The sequence below is a fragment of the Zalophus californianus genome, chromosome 5 (genome assembly GCF_009762305.2).
Source record: "Zalophus californianus isolate mZalCal1 chromosome 5, mZalCal1.pri.v2, whole genome shotgun sequence".
In the NCBI taxonomy this organism is placed as follows: Eukaryota; Metazoa; Chordata; class Mammalia; order Carnivora; family Otariidae; genus Zalophus; species Zalophus californianus.
The window spans coordinates 24,809,278-24,832,790 of NC_045599.1; the positions used below are offsets into that span (position 1 = coordinate 24,809,278).

The window sequence follows — 23,513 nt, forward strand, 5'->3', positions numbered from 1 at the left end:
CAAAGAGGGAGGGAGCCCGAGAAGGTTGCCCTGGGCATTTTTTTTTTTTTTTTAACTTGAAGATCTTACACCATTGTCTTCTCACAGTGATGCTATTTAGAAGTCGAGTGTCATTCTGATTTTCTATCCTTTCTATGTGAACAGTTTTTTATCTTCGAGATGTTTCTTTTTATTAGCATCGTACTGAACCTGTATCATGATGTACTATGGTATGGGTTTTGTGTTGGGCACTTGGAGCTTTTTCAATCAAGTAACTGATGCACCTTACTCGGTAACATTTTCTTAATTTTTCCCTTTTTAATTTCTTTTGTCTATTTTCTCTGTCCTTTTTTTTTAAGATTTGTTTATTTATTTGAGAGAGAGAGAGAATCTTAAGCAGACTCCACGCTGAGTGCAGAGCCTGACGCAGGGCTCCATCCCAGGACCCTGAGATCATGACCTAAGCCAAAATCAATAGTCGGACACTTAACTGACTAACCCACCCAGGCACCCCTCTGTTCTTTCTTGTTGGAAATCCTATTAATGTAATTGTTGGTCCATCTGGACTACTCCCTTAATTTTGTTTTCTCACCTCGATTTCTGAGTTTTTATTCTACTTCTCGGCTGTTTTCTACCCTTAATATTTGCTGTCATTCATTTGATATCTGAGAGCTTTGGGGCATTTTCTGAATGCTCCTTTTTCAGTTTACTATGGCTTCTTTTTGTTGTTATTCCATCTCTGCAGTCACTTATGTTTCTGAGGAAGTTCATTTTGGTTGTTTGGTTTTTGTTTGTTGTGTTTTTATGTTTTTTGCTTCATGTTTCCTGTTTCTCTTTTGGTGTCTGCCTTTGATGTTATAGGTTTTCTAATATATGTAAATACCTAAAACAATGCCTAGCACAGGGTATACTTAGTAAATAAATATTAGATATTTTATCTAGTGAATGGATTGGAGGGAAGAAGGGAATAGTGGCAGAGTGACAAATCTGTGTTAAGTAGTCTATGCAAGAGATGGGAGGGTCTGAACTTAAATAATTTTCAGGAATGGAGAATATTGAAAACATTAGAGAGACATTCCTAAAATTTCCACATGAAGAGTAATAGAGATTTAAAGAATTGTGTAGAAATTTCCAGCTTGAGAAACTCAGTGTCTTCTATTCTCTGAAATTGAAAAGACAGGAGAAAAAACAATATTGGGGGAACAATATTGAGTACGTTTTTAAACTTGAGAAGTGTGAGGTAGGCTTGGCCTAACACTAAAGCCTCTACACAATCTGTCTTCTACCAAAATGTCAGGCTCTTCTATTTTTTTAACAAAGTGTTAGAATATTCATAAGTCTCAGCATTCCACTTCTCTTTGGGAAATCACAATTACACTTTCCTAAATTATCTGAAACATCTTCCTTCTGGGCTCTTTTAAGATGTAATAAGTTCATGAGTTTGTGTATATGTGTGTAAAACTTTAAGAGCAGATGAAGGCCTCCATATGTTAAGAAAAGTGAGAACAAATACGTACCAGACTGACAAAGTTACTTTAGCAGACTGGTTTTGGCAGGGGGATTATTAACTTTTTAACCACCCTTGTTTTTTTTTCCAAAGAACTTGGTATTATTTTTGTAAATCTAATTTTTTTTTAATTTAAAGATAAATAACGAAGGGAAAATTGTTTTGGCAAACCCTGGTTTTACCAGCTATTTTGAAAAATAGTCCAAGTAACTAAAGAGAAAAATACTTTCTAATCCTTGTAATTATATAAAATGTAAAATTTTTTTCTTTTGAGGTCTGAATTCTAATTTTTTTTCATAGGTTTTACAGCTCTTTAAAACATTACACAGGACCAGACAACGGGTTTTTAAAAATGATACCAGAGCATTAGAAGGTAGGTTTATTTTTCATCACGTTGGAGTAAGTCACTTCTTCACATGGCTGCTAATATATCCAAGAGAACTTGTATGGTCAAGACCCATCTTAGAGAGTGATCTTCATATCTCTCCCCTAATTTTCTTATGTTTTATGAAGATTAGTTTACATTACACTACTTTGAGGAGTATCTACTTAAAGAAAATTTTTAAAGATCTAGTTTTTATAAAGAATCAGAAAAGATCAGAATTTTAGCATGCTCCATTGCTTGTCAAGCCGTTAAACTTATTTCTCTCTATTATATAATCACATTTTCACACTCTCTAGGACCAGATACTTCCATATTATTAATTCCTTGTGTCATTCCAGAAATGAAAGCAGCTGTGAAAAAGAATCTATCCCAAATATTTACAAATTTAGTATTTCACTGTTTTAAGTGGCTTTTATCATATCTAAAAGTCAGAGTTCTAAAGCTTAGGTTATGTGTTGGTCATGTGCAGTATCTATCTTCGTGTATTTCGTTTTCTTTTTTTTTTTTTTTAAGATTTTATTTATTTGAAAGAGAGAGAGCACAAGCTAGGAGGACAGGCAGAGGGGGAGGGAGAAACAGGCTCCCTGCTGAGCAGGGAGCTCAATGCGGGGTTCGATCCAGGAACCCTGTGATCGTGACCTGAGCTGAAGGTAGACGCTTAACCAACCAAGCCACCCAGGCGCCCCATCTATCTTCATATATTTCTAAAACTCTTTAAGTGGGTACCTAGGTAGTATCCCCACTGTCCCTAGGAATTCAAGTTTTTGTAATTCACCAAGACCAATTTCTTGAATATTAAAGTATATGCTTCATATTGTATATGCTTTACCAAATTCATTTAGTTCTTCATATATCCCTGTGGGGTAGTTACTACTATAATTTGTTTTTTTCCAATGAGAAAACTGACAAAATGTGAAAGGATTTGTCCCACATCATACTTGTGAGAGGTAGAGCTAGGATTTAGCCTAAGCAGTTTGGCTCCAAATCCCAAATTTTCAGCACCTAATATTGAAATATATAAAGCATAGAAGGAGGGTTTCTGGCTATTCTCCATCAACAGCACTTCAAGTGTTATTAAGTGACATAAGAAAAGCTAACATTGCATAGTTACTAAGCACTTTACATGGGTTGTTCCATTAAATGCTCACAGCAACAATAAGGCACTTGTCAGATTAGACTAAATTATGCTGTAATGATGCCAAAGTATCAGTGGTTTACATGAACAAAGGTTTATTTATCACTCACTTTACATGCCAGTCAAACCACTTTTATATATATTTTGGTGCTATGTCTTTATTTTATTTGTGTGTGTGTGTGTGTGTGTGTGTGTGTGTGGTTTAACATGTTTGTATGTATTGAGTTTTGCCATCTTAAAGCATTTTAATTTTTTAGATTCATGGAAAGAAATTATTAAATGGGATTCATTAGAATCTGATAGCTAGAGGTATATAAATGAAATTGGAAGTAAAAAGCAGGAAACGAAAGTATTTGTATATTAGGTTTAATTAAAAATTTACCAGCCTGTCAAAAGCTTTCTAGGACAGTTTTTTTTAAAAAAAAAAGTCTTATTTTTATAATTAGTTTCACATGGGGCAAAACTTTAGACTACTAGAGAAGTAGTTATAATGAATAAGGTATAAATTCTTGGGACAGGAATTATAAATTAGAAGAGAAATAATTATATTTTTTTCTTTCTCTAGCAGCCAGAATAAAGATAAATGAAGAATTCAAAAATAATAAAAGTGAAACTTCTCCCAAGAAAATAGAAGAGGTATAGTAATTGAGTCTTTCAATTATGATAAAGCCCTTATAAATTTTCTTAGAAAATGATGAAAATAGAGGGGTTATATGAAATAAAGATTATTACTTGGTAGTTATATCACAACTATAGATAACCTCCACTTGTTTGGTATGGCTCACCTCTTTAGGGCCATCTGCTACACCCTTAAGACAGCAAGTTGCCAGTGTACAAAACATGGATGTAGCTATGGTCAAATCAAGAGCAGCTCAACCAACCCAGAAACCCACAGAAATTCTATCTTTACCTAAGGCAAGTGACTAAAACTAAGGAGCATGCGTATTAGAACTACAGAAGGAATTTCTGTCCATTTAGCTCAGCTAGACAGACTTTTTTTTAATTCCTAACTATGCAGTGAGAGTTAATCAGCCAGAATTCATGAACTAGTCCTGCTTTGCCGTTTGGTCACTTGCTCTAGTTGAAGACAGTCTACTGACACTGATCAGTGAGCTTCTTAATACGCCCAGTACATGTTCATTTAAAAAATGCACAATGATTCCTTTTTTGTGTAAAATCATACTGCATATACATACATATTGTCTCTATTTTGAGCTTCCTAAATGTTTCTGTACAATTTACTTATACTTTGTATAAATGTAGGAAAAGGACAGGTAGGAGGAAAACAAAAAATGGAAAATTATTTGCAGGGGCAGTCATAATTCCAAGAATTGGTTTGATAAAGAGGGAGGTACAAATTAGAATCTTCCATGTTTAATAAAATTTCTACATGTTAAAATTTTTTTAGAAAAAAATGCATTTCTTTTTGGTAGAGAAAAATGCTGTTTTTAGAATAGTAAATATCTGTAATAATCAAGTTAATGAGTCAAAATGAGATAGCCTAATTGTTTCTATCCCTCCTATATAAAGAAGAAAGGGAAAGATTTCATTTAACCATCTGATAGGGCAAACAGGGACTGTGTAATTTTTATTCATGGCAGAAGTTAAGATGACATCATAATCAAGTCATAACTTGAAGTTAAAAGATGTATACAAAAGTTTGTATTTGCTATTCAGTAGGCTGATTAATAACAATATGGTAATTATTTTTAAATTTTGAAATCATAAATTTTTAAATTGACATGTCTTTCTATCAACTATAAATGCCTTTTACTTGTAAAGCACTAATTTAACATAAAGCAGTCTAGAAATGACCTTTTTGTTATATACAAATGTGTATTTTATATAATTCTGCATAGATTAAATATTTAGTAGTTTTTAGTAAATTGCATTGTTATTGTTATGTATTGGAAGGTTCATGAAGTCTTGGCACCACAAAGAATCTTAGGTATCTTTTATACCAGCAGTTCTTAAACTGTTTGGTCACAAGACCCTTTTTACCTTCTTAAAAGTTGAGGACCCCAAAAAGTAAGTTTCATGTGGTATGCCTTTCGATTTTTATCTTAGTAGAAATTAAAACTGAGAGATTTTTGAAATACGTATTTTTTGTCTAAAAATAATAAGCTCATTACGTGGTAACAAATATACTCTTTATGGAAAATAACTATATTTTCAAAACATTTAGTGAGAAGAGTGGGCACTGTTTTACCATTTTGCAAATCTCTTTAAAGTCTGGCTTAATTCTCTCTCTGTCTCTCAAATAATAATAATTCAATAATAAATAAAATCTTTAAAAACAAACAAACAAACAAACATCTGCCTTTGGCTCGGGTCATGATCCTGGAATCCCAGGATCGAGCCCGGCATCGGGCTCCCTGCTCAGCAGGGAGTGTGCTTCTCCCTCTACCACTCCCCCTGCTCATGTTTTCTCTCTCTCTCTTTTCTCTCTCTCTCTCACTCTCTCTCTCAAATAATAAAAAATAAAATCTTTAAAGTCTGTCTTAATAGAAGGCAGCTCAATTCTCATATCTGCTTCCTCATTCAATCTGGTGCAATGTTTTTTAGGTTGAAATATATGAAGAAAATTCAGCCTCACACAGATAAAGTTGGAAAAGAGTTAGGAGTATAAATAGCCTTTCAAATAAATTGTGAATATTCTTTGATACTACACCTCAACAAATAGTAAACTTCCTTAAAGGTTAGTTGCATTGTGGAACTCTGTTCGCTGTTAGACCAGTGAGTGGAGAGAGGTAGATAGGTAGGTAAGCAGATAGATAGATTCTTTTTTTTTTTTTTGCTCCAGGATTCATACAGACCACCTCCTGCTCATCCTTTCTGATTTCCCCTTATCCCTTATTCCTCAACAAGCCTTGTTTCCTGCCTTAGACCTATGAGTAGACTCGGTTTATGCACCTTCAGTGGATGAGGAGGCCCATTTTTATTCTTTCTCTCTCCTGCTAAGTCCCTTCTCAGATGTGTTGGGAGTTGAGGCTTTGCTTTTCCACACCTTCTCCATGTTAATTAATGGCTGCTCCCACCTTTTAATGCTCAGACCAAAGAACTTGGTGTTCTCTTTCTTGATTGCCCTCTTTCTCTCACACTTAATATCCAACCTGTCAGCCAATTTTCTTGACTTCAAAATATATCCAGAATTCGACCACTTCTCATCCTACCCATCATTATCTCCTAGTTCAAGCCACTATCCTCTTTCACTGGATTGTTACAACAGCCTCCTAGTGGGTCTCCCTGCTTCCTCCCTAACACCCTGGAGCCTATTCTCAGTACTTTTAAAGGCAGATTGAGCCTTTTAAATAAAAAGGCATATCCCATCACTCCTGTACTCACAACCCCCAAAGCTTCTCATCCCAAAGTAAAATCTAAGGTGCTTACCATGACCTATAAGATCATATCATCCAGGGGCGCCTGGGTGGCTCAGTCGTTAAACGTCTGCCTTCGGCTCAGGTCATGATCCCAGGGTCCTGGGATCGAGCCCCGCATTGGGCTCCCTGCTCAGCTGGGAGCCTGCTTCTCCCTCTCCCACTCCCCCTGCTTGTGTTTCCTCTCTAGCTGTCTCTCTCTGTCAAATAAATAAATAAAATCTTAAAAAAAAAAACTATATCATTTGACCTCTATTAACTACCCACCTTAGCCCCCTCCATCCCTGTTACTCTTACAGTCTCAGTGCATTGAGGGTACTTGAATTTACCAAGAACTTTCCTGTCTCAGGGCATTTATGCTGTTGCTTATTCCTAGGATGTTCTTCTCCACATGCCCTTAAGTCTTCATTAGTAGACCAATAGATTTAATCTGTCTTTCTCTTTATTTATTTATTTATTTATTTATTTATTTATTTATTTGAGAGAGAGAGAATGAGAGAGAGCACAAGAGGGAAGAGGGTCAGAGGGAGAAGCAGACTCCCCGCTGAGCAGGGAGCCCGATATGGGACTTGATCCCGGGACTCCAGGATCATGACCTGAGCCGAAGGCAGCCGCTTAACCAACTGAGCCACCCAGGCGTCCTGTCTTTCTCTTTGAATGGACCTTTTACCATGCATGATTTTGTAACGTCTTGCACCATTGATTTGGAGAATACAGGTTCACCAACGAATGCCTATCTTCCAAATGTTAACATAATTCAGTATGTAATATTTTAAAATTATATTCATTAATATTAATATCTATCTCATCAGAAAAATCCATAAGCATTGAAAAACTATCAAGCTCATGGTGGCAGATATAGTTTCCCTAGAATTCTAATTTTTTCTTGAAAACTTGAATTTTACCATTGTCAGCAAATACAATTAGTTGTTTTCTTGAAATAACAGAGTCAGCTCATTCATTTTCAAGAAAATGTTCAAGATGTTACAAAATAATGCATGGTAAAAATCTGTTGGTCTACTAATGAAGACTTAAGGGCATGTGGAGAAGAATATCCTAGGAATAAGCAACAGCATAAATGCCCTGAGACAGGAAAGTTCTTGGTAAATTCAAGTCCCTCAGGGGTCCACAGCTTTGAGAATCTTTGTTCTAGTCCACTTCATCATTTTGCATATGATAATTTCTGAAACTTAAAGAGAACTTAAAGGCCTTATACTTAATGATAGAGCTATGGAATCCAAGTATTCCGACTCCTAGTTCAGTATTATTTCTCGTGTTTAGAACATCCAGCTCTATAAAAGAAAGATTCAACCCTCTCCCAAAGAAAACAGCATTTTGAACATATAAAATATATATTCCAACAAAAAAAACACTCTGAATCTATTTTGGAACAAAATATGGAACGGATGTATAAAAGTTAAAAGTACACATATGTCTGAGTTTCTGTATGCTTGGAATGGTTAGAAAAAGTTAAAGGCAGTATTACTTAAAAAGAATTAACAGTAAATTTACAGTTTTCAAAAACAGTGCATTCATAAGGACCACTGAAAAAATACCCAAAGGATTTATTCTGTTTGGTTTTCTTAACAGCTAATAAAAATAGGTTCCGATGTTGAATTGTTACTCAGAACATCTGTTATACAAGGTATTCACACAGACTACAATACACTGAGTAAGTAAAATTAAACAATAATATTTTCTGACTTCATTGTATTTTTAAAATACTCAGCAGTTGCCTCACTTCTAATGCTGATTAGTAAAACAGCTTGATTTTGCTAGACAATGTGCTATATCTTTATACATTTGTAAGACTACCATTTTTAAATGCTAGATTATAAAACTTTGTTTTCCTAGATTTTTTTTCTTTTTCTTTTTTAAATTTATTTTTTCTTCTTAATCTTAACCACTGGTTACATTACAGAACTGTAGTTAAAAGACAATATGACCAGTTTTTCATCATATTTATTTGGGGTTCTTAACTATTATGTTATCATTTATCACCTACTTAAACTGTTACCATTTATCACCTACTTATCACTTACTAACTATTCTTTACCTTTTATTCTATGATTAAAGTTATTTTAAAAATGATTATAGGAAATAGAAATATAGTTGAGGATCCTCCATTATACCTCCAGACTCCTTGTAGGACTTCAGCAGAATTTTCTTTTTTTTTTTTTTTAAAGATTTTATTTATGTATTTGACAGAGAAAGACACAGCGAGAGAGGGAACACAAGCAGGGGGAGCGGGAGAGGGAGAAGCAGGCTTTCCCACTGAGCAGGGAGCCCAATGCGGGGCTCGATCCCAAGGGCCTGGGATCATGACCTGAGCCGAAGGCAGACACTTAACGACTGAGCCACCCAGGCGCCCCTCAGCAGAATGTTCATGTCACATTATATTTTGTTTTCATTGCCTGAAGTATCTTTGGGGACAACAACAACAAAAAAAATGATATTCAAATTTTTGAAAAGTTTCTTTTTTTTTTTAAAGTGAACTATCAAAGTATAACATACAAACAGAAAAGTGCACAATTTATAACTATACAGCCAGTGAATTTTCACAAAGTGAAATATCCATGTAACCAACATCTACAGTAAGCTGTTTACCAGTATCTCCAAAACCCCTCATGTCCTCATGTCTTTTCCAGATACTCCCTTCCAACAAGCTAACCACTATCCTATTAATATTATAGATTTTTAACTTAATATAATAAAACGTTTGAACTTCATATAAATGGAATCATATAGGATTACTGTTTTGTCTAGTTTCTTTTAGCATTGTGTTTGTGAGATTCATCTGTATCATTGTGTATAGCAACATTTCTGTGACTATTCTTTGAATATACCACAATTTATCCTTCGTTTTCATTTGGGTTGCTCCTAGTTCTGGACTATAATGAATATTGATTCTTTGAACATTATTGAATGTGCCTTTTAGATTAAAATTTATACATATATGAAAATTAAAATGTACACATATTTACACAAACATGCACATACGTGTATACATATATATACAAACATATATATATATACAGTTGACCCTTAAACTGTGCAAGGGCTAGGGTTGCTGACCTCCTGCACATTAGAAAATTCATATATAGGGGCGCCTGGGTGGCTCAACTGGTTAAGCGTCCAACTATTGATGTCGGCTCAAGTCATGATCTCAGGGTCCTGGGATAGAGCCCCATGTCAGGCTCCGCCCTGGGCCTGGAGCCTGCTTAAAATTCTCTCTCTCCCTCTCCCTCTGCCACTGCCCACTGCTTGATCTCTCTCTCTCTATTTAAAAAAAAAAAAAATTCATGTATAACTTTTGCCTACCCAGAAACTTAACTACTGATAGCCAGCTGTTATGAAAAGCCTTACTGATAACATAAACAGTACATTAACACATGTTTTATATGTTATATGTATTATATATTATAGTCTTAAAATAAAGTAAACTGGAAAAAGAATTATTAAAATCATAAGGAAGAGAAAAGACATTTATAGTACTTCACTGTATTTATCAAAAAAATTAATATATGATACTGCTAACCAGTTTTCCAAAGTGGTTAGACTAATTTACACTTCCAGCATCAGTGTCTGGCTCCAGTTGCTTGACGTCCTCACCAACACTTGGTACTCTGCATCTTTAATTTTAGCCTTTCTGGTAGTTGTATAATGGTATTGCGTTGTGATTTTAATTTATATTGCTTTGGTAACTAATGAAGTACTAGCAACTTTTCAGTTGTTAAATGGCCGTTTGGATATTCTCCTTTATGAAGTGTCTGTTCAAGTCTTTTTCCCATTTTTCCGAGGGGTTATCTGCCTTTTTATTATTGATTTGAAGAAATTCTTCGTATGTTCTGAATATGTATTCTTTGTTGGATATGTGTTTTATAGGAATCTTCTACTTAATGGCTTGCTTTTTGTTTTGGTAATGTTGTCTTTTGATAAGAAGTTCTTAATTTTAATGTGATCCAGTTTGTCTGTTTTTTCATTTATGATTGGTACTTTTGAGTCTTGTTTAAGAAATCTTTGCCTATCTCAAGCAAGGTCATAAAGAGATTCTCCTATGCTTTCTTCCCAAAGCTTTATTGTTTGATCTTTTCCATTTGGTGGTTTCTATCAACTAGAGTTGATTTTTGTATATGGTGTGAGATAGAAGTGAAGATTTTCTTTTTTTAATTGAAGTATAGTTGACACCATGTTATGTTAGTTTCTGGTGCACAACATAGTGGTATGACAACACTGTACATGCTGTGCTAATCCCAGGTGTAGCTACCATTTGTCACCACACAGCACTATTACACTACCATTGACAGTATTCCCTATCCATACCTTTTATCCCTGTGACTTACTTATTTCATAACTGGAAGCCTGTACCTCCCACTCCCCTTCACCCCCTTTTTTGCCCATTCCCCCACCACTATCCCCTCTGGCAACCACCAGTTCTCTATATTTATAGGTCTCTTTCTGCTTTTTTTATTCATTGTTGTTGTTGTTTGGTTCCACATAGAAGTGAAATCATAAGCTTTTTGTCAAAAATTATTTTTTTACATGTGAATGTCCATTTAATCCAGCATCATTTATTGAGAAGACACTTTCTCCCCACTGCACTGCAGGATCACCTTTGTTGTAAAATCAGATAACTATATATGCATATATCTGTTTCTGAACTTTATAATCTATATAACTAGTTTTTGTATCCATGCATCATATGCCATAATGTCTTAATTATTATAGCCTCATAATAAATCTTGATATTTAGTAGTATACGTTCTATAGAGCTTTAAAGTTATTTTTAGTTCATGAGAATTTATCAGAAGTTATTAGATCTGAGTTGTATTTATAAAAGTGGTAAACATAGTTAATCTAAATTGCAAATTTTAGTCATCATCTTTAATCTTAATAATGATTGTTAGAGCTTTTGCATAATATAGCCAACATTTTATGCAAGTAGTCACAGCTAAATGTTATTTTTATCATTTTAAAAAAAAGTATTTTTATTTATATGAATAAAAATTGAGGTTATTTCAACTAACTAAATTTGATATCTATACTTCTCATGCCTTGTTTTAGATATGACAATATTGGTTTAAATTTCTTTTTATCTATTGGTTTTTGTATAATTTAATTTTCCCACAAGATTGAAAATTTTGACTCTTTCATGGTAATTAGTATAGAATGCTGTATTACCTTAATAATGGCCTCATTCTTTCTATTAAGAGATATATGGGTCTCTTTTTCTTAATTTATTCCTGTGGGTCCAAGATATAACAAATTTGATTTTTAATCTGTTTTACAATCACTTTAAGCAAATCTCTCCACAAATTTTAGCAATGTCTATACTGGTACACAGAAATGAATTCTGCTACTTGGCTAAAAAGTAGAGTTGTGATAGTGTGTTTCTAAAAAATAATCAGATAATGTCCCAACGTGAAAAATAATAGCAATTGAAAATAATTAAATTAAACTTCATTTGCAAGAATAATCACCAAGTTCAGTAACAGCTACATGAATTTTATTTTATTTTTTTAAGATTTTATTTATTTATTTGACAGAGAGACAGGAACACAAGCGGGGGAGTGGGAGAGGGAGAAGCAGGCTTCCCGCGGAGCAGGGAGCCCAATGTGGGACTCGATCCCAGGACCCTGGGACCATGACCTGAGCCGAAGGCAGACGCTTAACGACTGAGCCACCCAGGCGCCCTGCATGAATTTTAAATCCATGTCTCTTTTTCCTTCCCTTTCAAATAATAACTACAGTGGAAATAAAATAAAATACCTACTAAGAACTCTTTATACTAAATAACTTCTCATTTTTTCCTTTTTTTTTTTATTTTATTTATTTATTTGATAGAGAGGGAGATAGCCAGAGCAGGAACACAAGCAGGGAGAGTGGGAGAGGGAGAAGCAGGCTTCCCGCGAAGTGGAGAGCCCGATGCGGGACCCGATCCCAGGACCCCGGGATCACGACCTGAGCCGAAGGCAGACGCTTAACGACTGAGCCATCCAGGCGCCCCTCATTTTTTCCTTTATTTTTTTTTTTTAAGTAAGCACCATGCCCAGTGGGCTTGAACTCATGACCTTGAGATCAGGAGTCACATGCTCTACTGACTGAGCCAACCAGGAGCCCCTCTCATTTTTTCCTTTTTTAAAAAAAAATCACATCGCTATCCTTGCAGATAATTACAAGTTTCTTATTACAGACCAAATAATTTCATCATTTGAGAAAAACTCATTTTTTAAAACTTTAAAAAATTAAAAATAAAATGCTGATACTTTACAATCTCAATTCCGATATAGTTAACATACAGTATTATATTAGTTTCAGGCATACAAAATAGTGATTCAACAATTCTATACATTACTCAGTTCTCATGATAAGTATACTTTTAATCTCCTTCACCTATTTTACCCTTCCCCCTGCCCACCTCCCCTCTGGTAATCATCAATTTATTCTCTAGAGTTAAAGGTTTGTTTCTTGGGTTATCTCTTTTTTCTCTGTTCATTTGTTTCTTAAATTCCACACATGAGTGAAATTATATGCTATTTCTCTTTCTCTGACTTATTTGATTTAGCATTATACTCTCTAGAACCATCCATATTGTTGGAAATTGCAAGATTTCATTCTTTTTGGTGCTGAGTAATATTCCATCTTATACATGTACACCAATATTCCATCTTATACATGTACACCACATCTTCTTTATCCATTCATCTATCAGTGGATACTCGGGCTGCTTCCATAATTTGACTATGGTAAATAATGCTACAGTAAACATAGGGGTGCGTGTAGCTTTTCCAATTAGTGTTTTCTTATTCTTTGAGTAAATACCCACTAGTGGAATTACTGGCTTATAGAGTGGTTGTATTTTTTAATTTTTTGAGGAATCCCCATACTGTTTTCCTCAGTGGCTGCACCAGTTTGCATTCCCACCAGTAGTGCATGAAGGTTCCTTATTCTCCACATCCTCGCCAGCACTAGTTGTTTCCTGTCTTTTTTATTTTAGCCCTTCTGACAAGTGTGAGGTGATATCTCATTGTGGTTTTGATTTGCATTTTCACGATGATCTGTGATGTTGAGCATTTTTTTCATGTTTCCGTTGGCCATCTGTATATCTTCTCTGCAGAAATGTCTGTTCATATCTTCTGCCCATTTTTAATTGGATTATTTGGGGTTTTGGTGTTGAGTAGTATCAGTTCTTTATATATTTTGGATACTAACCCTTTATCAGATATGTCATTTGCAAATATCTTCACCCATTCCATAGGTTGTCTTTTAATTTTGTTGATTCATTATTTTTTAAAATCTTTTCAAATATTGGGGAAACTGGGGCAGGATGAGGAAAAAAAAATATTAGGGAAACTGTTTTTCTTTCCATGTATCCCTACTTTTTTCTGTGTGTGTCTAGTTTGTTTTTTTGGTATCTCAGCTACATGAATTTGGATTAATCATAATCTTTGATTCATACCATTTTCATCATTAGTCTAGCCTAGCCTTTCTAGATAGTGTATAGAAAAATAATTATGACTTAGAAAAATACTGAAATTATCCCATTGTTCTACACTTTTTCATTGATTATTGACATTTGTCAAAGCCCTCTTTCTCATATGAACATTGACAGCTGGTTTCATTGTTGGCCTTTATCAAACATATTTCATAGACAGTCACCAAATTTGTGAATAAGAAAAAACTATGAATAAGAAATGTATGATGAACAAATTGTGAACAAGAAAACTCAGGGCTTCACATAGCTATATATTAATCATACTTTGTTTCTAAACAGTATTATCCATATTTTTTTAATTTCTTCTCTGGACTATATGTGAAAGACAAACAAAGTACATGCGTGTTATATTAAAATAAAAAAGTTCCAGGAAACTATTCTTTATTTCAGGTGCATTTTTAAACTTCTTTGTTTTTTTTATATTTGTCTTCGCCTAAAACTATTATATGGTTTTTTATTCTGAGGCAAGTTCATGTGATCCAACAAACGTTTATTGACTACATACTGTGCAAGGCACTGAGAATAGAAAATGAGCAAGATAGTTGACTGTCCTGGGGCGCCTGGGTGGCTCAGACAGTTAAGCATCTGCCTTTGGCTCAGGTCATAATCCCAGGGTCCTGGGATCGAGCCCCACATCAGGCTCCCTGCTCAGCAGGGAGCTTCTCCCTCTCCCTCTGCCTGCTGCTTCCCCTGCTTGTACACTCTCTCTCTCTCTGTCAAAAATAAATAAAATCTTAAAAAAAAAAAAAAGACAGTTCCTGTCCTAATGGAACTTAGAGTGCTATGTGGAAAACAAACAGTTAAGTATTACAATCCTTTGGGTGCCATGATAAGAGAGGCAGAGGTGTTGTTGAGGCACATAGGCAGAGTTCCAAATCCAACACTTCGTGGGTCAGGAGAGGTTCTTAGAAAAAAGCAGTTTTTCTTCAAGTTCTTTAATTTGAGCTCGTATATTTGTGTGCTTAATATGTTTAGAGACATTTCTAGAACTGTGGAGCTAAATATTCTAAATATTTTAATGTCCTATAATTTATTTATATCCTAAACAACTCTCTGATTACCAAACTGTTATAAACCATGCCATTGATAGATTTTTTAATTGAAATACAATTAACATGGATTACAAGTTTTTAGTTAACTTTGATGACCACACATAGTTACACATTTTTTTCTTATGAGAATTTTAAGATTTACTCTCCTTTTTTTAAAGATTTTTTTTTAATTACTTTTATTTATTTTTTTAAGTAAGCTCTACACGTGATGTAGGGCTTGAACTCACAACCTTGAGATGAAGAGTCGCATGTTCGCCAACTGAACCAGGCAGGCACCCCTAAGATTTACTCTCTTAACATCTTTCAAATATACAGTACAGTATTGTTAACTATAGTCACCATGCTGTACATTACATCCCCAGAGTTTATTTATCTTAAGGCTGGAAATGTGTACTGTTTGACCCCTTTCACCCATTTCATCCAGTCCCCATACTCTCCACCTCTGAATCACTAATCTGTTCTCTGTATCTGTGAGTTCAGTATTTTGTTATGTATTTGTTTTAGATTCTCCATGTAAGTAAGATCATACAGTGTTTGTTCTTGTCTGACTTATTTCACTTAGCATAATGCCTTCAAAGCCCATCATGTTTTCACAAATGGCAAGATTTCCTTCCTTTGTTATGGCTGAATTATATTCCATCGTGTGTGTGTATATATATATATATATATATATATATATATATATATATCACATTTTTTCTTTTTTTTTTAAGATTTTATTTATTTATTTGAGAGAGAGAGAATGAGAGATAGAGAGCACGAGAGGGAAGAGGGTCAGAGGGAGAAGCAGGCTCCCTGCGATGTGGGACTTGATCCCGGGACTCCAGGATCATGACCTGAGCCGAAGGCAGTCGCTTAACCAACTGAGCCACCCAGGCGCCCTACACCACGTTTTCTTTATCCATTCATCTGTCAATGGACACTTAGATTGTTTCAGTGTGTTGGCTATTATAGATAATGCTGCAGTGAACACATGGTACAGATATATTTTCAAGATAGTGATTTCATTTTCTTTGGATAAATACCCAGAAGCAGAATTGCTGGATCATATGGTAGTTTTATTTTAATTTTTTTGAGGAAATTACATACTGTTATCTGTAGTGGCTGCACCAGTATACATTTTCAGCAGTAGCGCACAAAGATTCCCTTTTCTCCACATCCTTGCCACCACTTCTTACTTGTCTTTTGGATAATAACCATTCTGACAGGCATGAGGTGCTATCTTATTGTGGTTTTGCATTTCATTTCCCTGATGATTAGTGATGATGAGCACCTTTTCATGTATTTTTTTAATTTTTTTTTAAAGATTTTGTTTATTTATTTGAGAGAGAGAATGAGAGAGAAGAGTACATGAGAGGGGGGAAGGTCAGAGGGAGAAGCAGACTCCCCGCTGAGCAGGGAGCCCGATGCGGGACTCGATCCTGGGACTCCAGGATCATGACCTGAGCCGAAGGCAGTCGCTTAACCAACTGAGCCACCCAGGTGCCCCCTTTTCATGTATTTATTAGCCATTTATAGGTCTTTGGAAAAACATCTTTTCAGATCCTCAGTGCCTTTTTAATTTTTTAATTTAATTTTTAATTATATGTTTGGTTTTTTGCTATTAACTTATATGAGTTCTTTATATATTTTAAATATATATTTTAGATAGTAGCTTCTTATCAGATATATGATTTGCAAATACTTTCTCACATCCCATTGGTTGCCTTTTCATTTTGTTGATGATTTCCTTTGCTGTACAAGAAGCTTTTGTTTGATTTAGTCCTACTTATTTGTTTTCTTTTATTGCCTTTGTTTTCAATGTCTAATCCAAAAAAATCGCCAAGGCCAATGTCAAGAAGCTTATTCCCCTATGTTTCCTTCTAGGAGTTTTATGGTTTCAGGTCTTATGTTCAGACCTTTAATCCATTTGAGTTCATTTTTGTGTATGGTGTAAGATAAAGGTCCACTTTCATTTTCTGCATGTGGATGTCCAGTTTACCAGAATTATTTATTGAAAAGACTATCTTTTCCCATTGTATCCTTTCCCATTTCCTTTGTTGTTAATTAATTGACAGTATGTGCATGAGTTTGTTGCTGGGCCCTCTGTTTTATTCCATTGATCTATGTGTTTATTCTTATGTTTTTACACAAATACCATATTGTTTTGATTACTGTAGCTTTGTAGTATAGTTTGAAATCAAGAAGTGTGATGTCTCTAACTTTGTTCTTTCTCAAGGTTGCTCTGGCTTTTCAAAGTTTTTTGGGGTTCTCTAAATTTTAGGATTATTTGTTCTATTTCTGTGAAAAATGCTATTGGAATTTTGATAGAGATTGCATTGAATATGTAGATTCCTTAGGGTATTAGGGACATTTTAACAGTGTTAAGTCTTCCAAATCATTAGCATGGAATAATTTTCCATTTATTTGTATTGTCTTTTATTTCTTTCATCACTATCTTATAGTTTTGAGTATACAGGTCTTTCACCTCCTTGGTTAAATTTATTCCTAAGTATTTTATTATTTTTGACACAATCATAAATGGGATCTTCTTAAATTTCTTTTCCTGATAGTTTGTTATTAGTATATAGGCATGCAACTGATTGTTTGTATATTGATTTTTTATCCTGCAAATTTACAGAATTTGTTTATTCTAGCAGTTTTGGTAGTCTTTAGGGTTTTCTATATATAATGTCATATTATCTGCAAATAGAGACCATTCTTCTGTTCTTATTTAGATGCCTTTTATTTCTTCTTCTTCTTGCCTAGTTCTGGGTAGGGCTTTCAATACTGTGTTGAATAGAAGTGATGAGAAAGGGCATCCTTGTTCATGATCTTAGAGGATGAACTTTCTGTTTTTTATCATTGAGTATGGTGTTACTTGTTGGCCTGTCATATATGACTTTCATTATGTTGAGGTATGTTCCCATGATACCCATTTTGCTGAGAGTTTTTATCATGAGTGTATACTGAATTCTGTTAAATGCTTTCTCTATGTCTTTTGAGTTGATTCTATGATTTTTTTTTTCTCCTTCATTTTGTTAATGGGGTGTATCACATTGATTTGCAGATGTTGATTTGCATCCCTGGTATAAATCCCACTTGATCTTGATGTGTGATCCTTTTCACATATTGTTGAATTTGGTTTGCTAATATTTTGTTGAGCATTTTTACATCTATGTTCATCAGGGTTATTGGCCTCTATTTTTCTTTCCTTATGGTGTCCTTTGGTATCAGAGTAATGCTGGCCTCATGAAATGAGTTTGGAAATATTACTTCCTCTTTTGTTTTATTTATTTATTTATCTTTAATCTTGACCTAAATTTTGATTAAAGCCTTTTCATTTTAAGAAATTACTTTTTAAGTGATACATTTCATATGACCAAAACAGATAAGGTTTTTTAGGGGCCTAAAGTACAGGAAATAAATCATGATCTCAGTATAGTTCTTTTTCAAGATCTGACAACTTCAGTAAACTTATGCTGTTATGGTACATTGACATCTAATATAAAGAGCAAAGTCAGGGATTTTATAATCAATAAAGCAACATTACAGTGAAAAATAGTATACAGCATATAAATATACCTGTGATATATTTGGCCTGTGAAAGTGCTAGCAGTTAATTTAGAAAAATTCAATTGTAGGGCACTTTTTGATTCCAGAGATTACCTAATAAGGTGAATTGGGTGAAGGGATGGAATAGTGAATATTTGACAGCTTTTCTGGTTATTTACCACTCTTTGAGTTGATAATTTTGTTTCAGGGATTTCCATCTCCTTAAGTTCTAAATTCCCATCATAGAATCTAGAAAATTCAGTTCCTCAGTTTTCTTTACAGCTTAGCATAGAATTTGACATAGGTGAAGTATATTCACTCATATTCAGAAATGAACTTGAGAAAAGACAGTTGGCACAGAATCTCTTTTGCAGGCAAGAGTAGCATCAGTGGTTGCAGAGTCAAGTTCCTGATGTAGAAGCGCACTGGTGTGGTGGCAGGAGCAAATGTAGTAAAATTGAGTTTCCAGCAGCATCTCAAAGTGTAGCGTCTTGTTTCCGTGGTGGTAGAATTGGTGGCAATTTCTTCTCTTGCCCAATAGGCAGCAGTAGTTTTCATCATCAGGCCAGTTTTGTGGTATGGCTTTGTACATTGTTGCTGGAAGCTTAGCCTTAAGCCTGCCTGATTCTTAAGCCCTCACAATAATTGCATGAATTAGACTAATAACCTTTTTAATAAATGACTTTTCTGCTTAATCATCCAGAGTCAGCTTCTGTTACTTTTAACCAAGAACAACAGAAGTTGTTACCAGAAGTGAGATACTGAAAATTACACAGCCTAAAATGTGAAATTAGTTGAATGGAAGGCAAGGACAGAGGGGGATAGGACTGTTGCGGACCTGACCTTTACAGTCTTTAGGCTGGTGGTCCTCGTTATGTAGTGATGAAACATGAGGTCAGTGCCTCATTGTGTTTCTTGAGGCACAGACCAAGTACCAGCTGAGGCTACAGCAATAAGAGAAATAACCAAAATGTCAAGGTGTTCTGGTTATTTCTTCAGGCTTTCAGCAAAATTCTGAAAAAGAGGATGAATGCAGATTAAGCTAGTTGGTGCAAAGCAAATATGGAAGGAAGTACTATTTTGCTAAGGGCACTTTTCTGTCTACATCCTGATTGAGAGTCTTATACTTGAGATTTAGAGTCTGGCAGTGTTGAAAATGAGAATTGCTCTTATTCACTAACCCTATAGCCAATACAAGCAGGGGGCTTTTGAGTTCTGACATGAAATAAAATCAGTGCCTCAAGCCGTTCCCACTTTCTAGACAAGGATCAGATATACAATGCATTTACTCAGTGGGGCCTACAGTTTTTCATACTTTAAGGAGTATCCATTAATCTTAGGGTTGGGGAATGGGCAGAACATAGAGGCCCTTACCAAAGGATGAAAATCTCCATGCTTAAAATTTTTCAGGGTGTTTGCCTGTGGCTACTTGTACATAGAAATGACTAGAAAAAGATAATTTTGAATGGAGTATATTGCCAAGAAACCCCAAGCCTGGCTAGCTCACTTCAACTCCTAAGGCCATCCCTGGGCCCCTGAACTCATATCAATAGAAAATGAAAGCTTCAGAGCCTCAAAGAAGGGCATCTCTCCCAGTATCCTCACCTCTGGGAAGCATTTCCCCAGCATACAGAACCAGGAGCCTTGAAGAACAATGGACAAGAGAGGGTCTTTGAGTCTCCCAGAAAACAGGATATATGCTACCAGATTGACTGACTAAAGAATTTATTGCTTTGCCAAAAGCAAGGGGTCCTTGTTCTTCCTCTCCAGCAGCATTTAGGATTTACTGTGGAACAGTGACTGCATATGTTTCCTGTTCCAGGTTTTCATTGCTGTATCTATTTATTCTTTACGGTAGTCCCATAGGTAACTACCGTATGGGCTCTGGCTAGACCTAATGGAAAGGCTAGCACATCAGCCAGAAGTACTCAGTTTGAATCTGGATAGGACCTTGGGGGTCAAGTAGTAAATGGATATATTCCGTATATGAAACAAAGGGTATATATTCATGTTCTATTCACGTAGCCAAGAGGGTGTACTGCTTGTTACCGCAATATCCATTCCCTCTTACCAGCTGAAAAATTTTGTTGGGGTGCAGTGTGCCAAGCCAAAAAGTAAAAGTTCTTTCTCAGACTACATGACACCTTTCTGACCACCTAAGCAGTTGTGTACTGGATATTGTTGTAAGAAGGGTATTGTTTTCCTGTTAAAAAGGCATGAGTCAACCTAGCAGTCTTCTTTTGCCCTTTTCCCTTCTCCCTGCCTGGAGTACAGATGGTGATGTCACAGCAGCAGTAAAGACAAAAATCATACATGAAGGATAGCAGAGCAGGAATTTAAAAAGAGCCTGGCTTCTTAGTGGTAGTAAAGACCTGCAGTAGCCCAGGATGCTTTAATCTGTATCGCTTGATATGTGAGAAAATTAAATCTCTTATTTTAAACTGTTGTTTGTTGGACTTTTGGTTAATCTTTCTTTTCCACCAGATTGTAAACCCCTTGAAGTTAAATAGACGTTTTTTGTTGTTGTTGTTGTTTTTAGATTATTTATTTATTTATTTGAGAGAGAGCATGAGAGGGGAGAGGGTCAGAGGGAGAAGCAGACTCCCTGCTGAGCAGGGAGCCCGTTGCGGGACTCCATCCCGGGACTCCAGGATCATGACCTGAGCCGAAGGCAGTCGCCTAACCAACTGAGCCACCCAGGCGCCCAATAGACGTTTTTTTTTAATTGAGGTATAATTGACATAAAATATATTAGTTTCATTTGTACAACATGATACCATATTTGTATAAACTGCAAAATGATTACCACAATAAGTCTAGTTAATGTCTGTCTGCTTACATAGTTACAAATTGTTTTTCTTGGGATGGGGACTTTTAAGATCCACTCTTTTAGCAGCTTTCAGATATGCAATACAGTATTATTAACTACAGTCACTATGCTATACTGAAGAGACTATTCTGTATTCATTTCTGCATTTTCATTTTGTGATATAATGTTCAGCATAAAATGGCACATATATGTTTGATAAGTGAAACAATTTACTGCCATTGCTAATATGTTAAAACCTAAACTATAATTTGCTCTCTGGTGGTATCTCCAAAGATTGGTAGAAGCAGATGAGATATAAACAGTGGTTAAATAATAATTACTTAGCTGATTTTCATTTTGGTAAACCACATTTATCATCTGGCTCATAAGAACATTATTTTAGTTAGATCAGGTATTTTTCCTTTTCAATTGAATTTGTTTTAATGATACCTTTTTAAAAATTTTTTTAATAATTCAGATTTACAGAAAAGATGTAAGAGATGTTGAAGGGTATGGAAATTTCCTTTACCCAGATTCCACAAATGCTAACATTTACCACATTTGCTTTATTATCCATCCCTCATTTTTTTCCTGAATGTTCTGAGGGTAAATTGTAAACATAATGCCTCTTTACACCCAAATGGTCATTTTTAAAATCATGACAGCCCACTAGGATTAGATTTGGAGAAAGAGTGTATTTCTTAAAAATACTTTCATATATGTTTGTTAAAGTTGCAAAGATATTCTCTTATAAAACCACAGTGTAAATATCAAAACCAGAATATTAACATTGATACAACTCTACCATTCATATGTTTTCATTTGTCCTAACTTGTCTTGTCTAGCAGAAGAAAAATATTCCCTCTGGTCTAGGATCCAATTGAGGATCACACAAATAGCATTTAGTCACTATTTTTTTAGTCTTCCTTAATCTGGAGCAATTCCTCAATCTTTCTTTGTCTTTCCTGACCATGATGTTTTTGAAGAGTATATCCAAGTTATTTCATAGAATGTGATATGAGCATTTTGATCCTGATACCTGAATTCACCTCTCCTGGAAAAAAAAAAAAAAAAAAAAACGAAAAATCATTGATCTTTACAAAATTTTTTATCTTAAGAGCTCTCACTTGACCTCCAGTAGGATGTCTTACCGAAGACTTAATATTTTTTGTTGTTGTTGTTTGACTGAGTTTCTTAGTGGGGCACTGTTGACATTTTGAACAGCATAGTTCTTTACTGCACCAGATTGTCCCATACATCTCTGGCTCCTGCTCTCTAAATTCCAGTAGCATTCTCACTTGGTGTGACAATCCAAAACACCCCCATTTGAGAACCACTATTCTGTAAAATTCATTGAGAGTCTTTAAGTTAGGAAAATGGTCTTGCTTTTTATATAGTAGGCAGTTTAACAAATTTTCAAGTTGATTGTTTAAATTATCAGTAATCTCTCATCAGATAGGTGATAATGTACATTAGCCGAATTCTGTTCAGGTAATTAGGTATATTTAATAAATCATAAAAGGTTAAGATGATCATAGATGTTTTAATATAATTTGAAATGAGAATCCTGTTAACAGTTTTCCATTTAAAATCAAGGACTTCACTTTTGAAGTTATCTGAAATGAAATATTTCTGGAAGATTTACCTTAAAATTCAGTATTTTACTGTTAAAAATTCTAGGGGGAAATGAGAATGTTCATTTTATTTTAATTTTAATGATATCAATTGTTCTTTTTGTTTTTCTTTCAGAATTGGTCCCTAGGAAAGAGCTCCTTATAGAAAATGTGCCATATTGTGATACACCAACTCAGAAGCAATGAGTTTTCTAGGATAAAATCAAGTCTTTTAGTTTTTAATCTTGAGTACATAACTCTGGCAAAAGTTTTGGAAATGCAAGTATTTCAGAACCAGCCTATTGAAAATGAATGAATTAAAGTATCACTTCATAATTAAATTTCACATTAAAAGGACATTGCTGAAAACTGCAGAACATAGTTAAATATTCCTAGACAGCATTAAATAAGACATGTAATTTGCTTTAAAAATCAAACTTTATAAACTAAAATAAATGCTCAGGAGGTATATCATACTCATTTCTCTTTGACCTTGATGAGTATTTTGGTCTTTTTTTTTTTTAAGATTTTATTTATTTATCTGATAGAGAGACAGGGAGAGCGGGAGCACAAGCAGGAGGAATGGGAGAAGGAGAAGCAGCCTTACCACGGAGCAGGGAGCCTGAT

General features: G+C 34.8%; 1 protein-coding gene across 7 annotated transcripts in view; it reads left to right on the plus strand.

Annotated features, from left to right (window-relative positions):
- Positions 1 to 23,513, plus strand: part of LYRM7 (LYR motif containing 7) — a 33,568-nt gene that overhangs the window by 6,205 nt on the left and 3,850 nt on the right. Inside the window, exons 2-6 of one of the 7 annotated variants that reach the window (XR_003521982.2) lie at positions 1,787 to 1,859; positions 3,572 to 3,642; positions 7,974 to 8,055; positions 23,023 to 23,165; positions 23,435 to 23,489. Coding sequence is in view for 5 of the 7 variants with exons in the window: in XM_027605009.2 (XP_027460810.1) it covers positions 1,787 to 1,859; positions 3,572 to 3,642; positions 7,974 to 8,055; positions 23,023 to 23,093 (297 nt within the window). In the remaining 2 variants the exon portion in view is untranslated. Of the gene's footprint in view, positions 1 to 1,786; positions 1,860 to 3,571; positions 3,643 to 4,920; positions 4,955 to 7,973; positions 8,056 to 23,022; positions 23,363 to 23,434; positions 23,490 to 23,513 lie in introns of those variants that run through there. The other 6 variants (XR_003521981.2, XM_027605009.2, XM_035727599.1 and 3 more) reach the window with 6 other exon arrangements.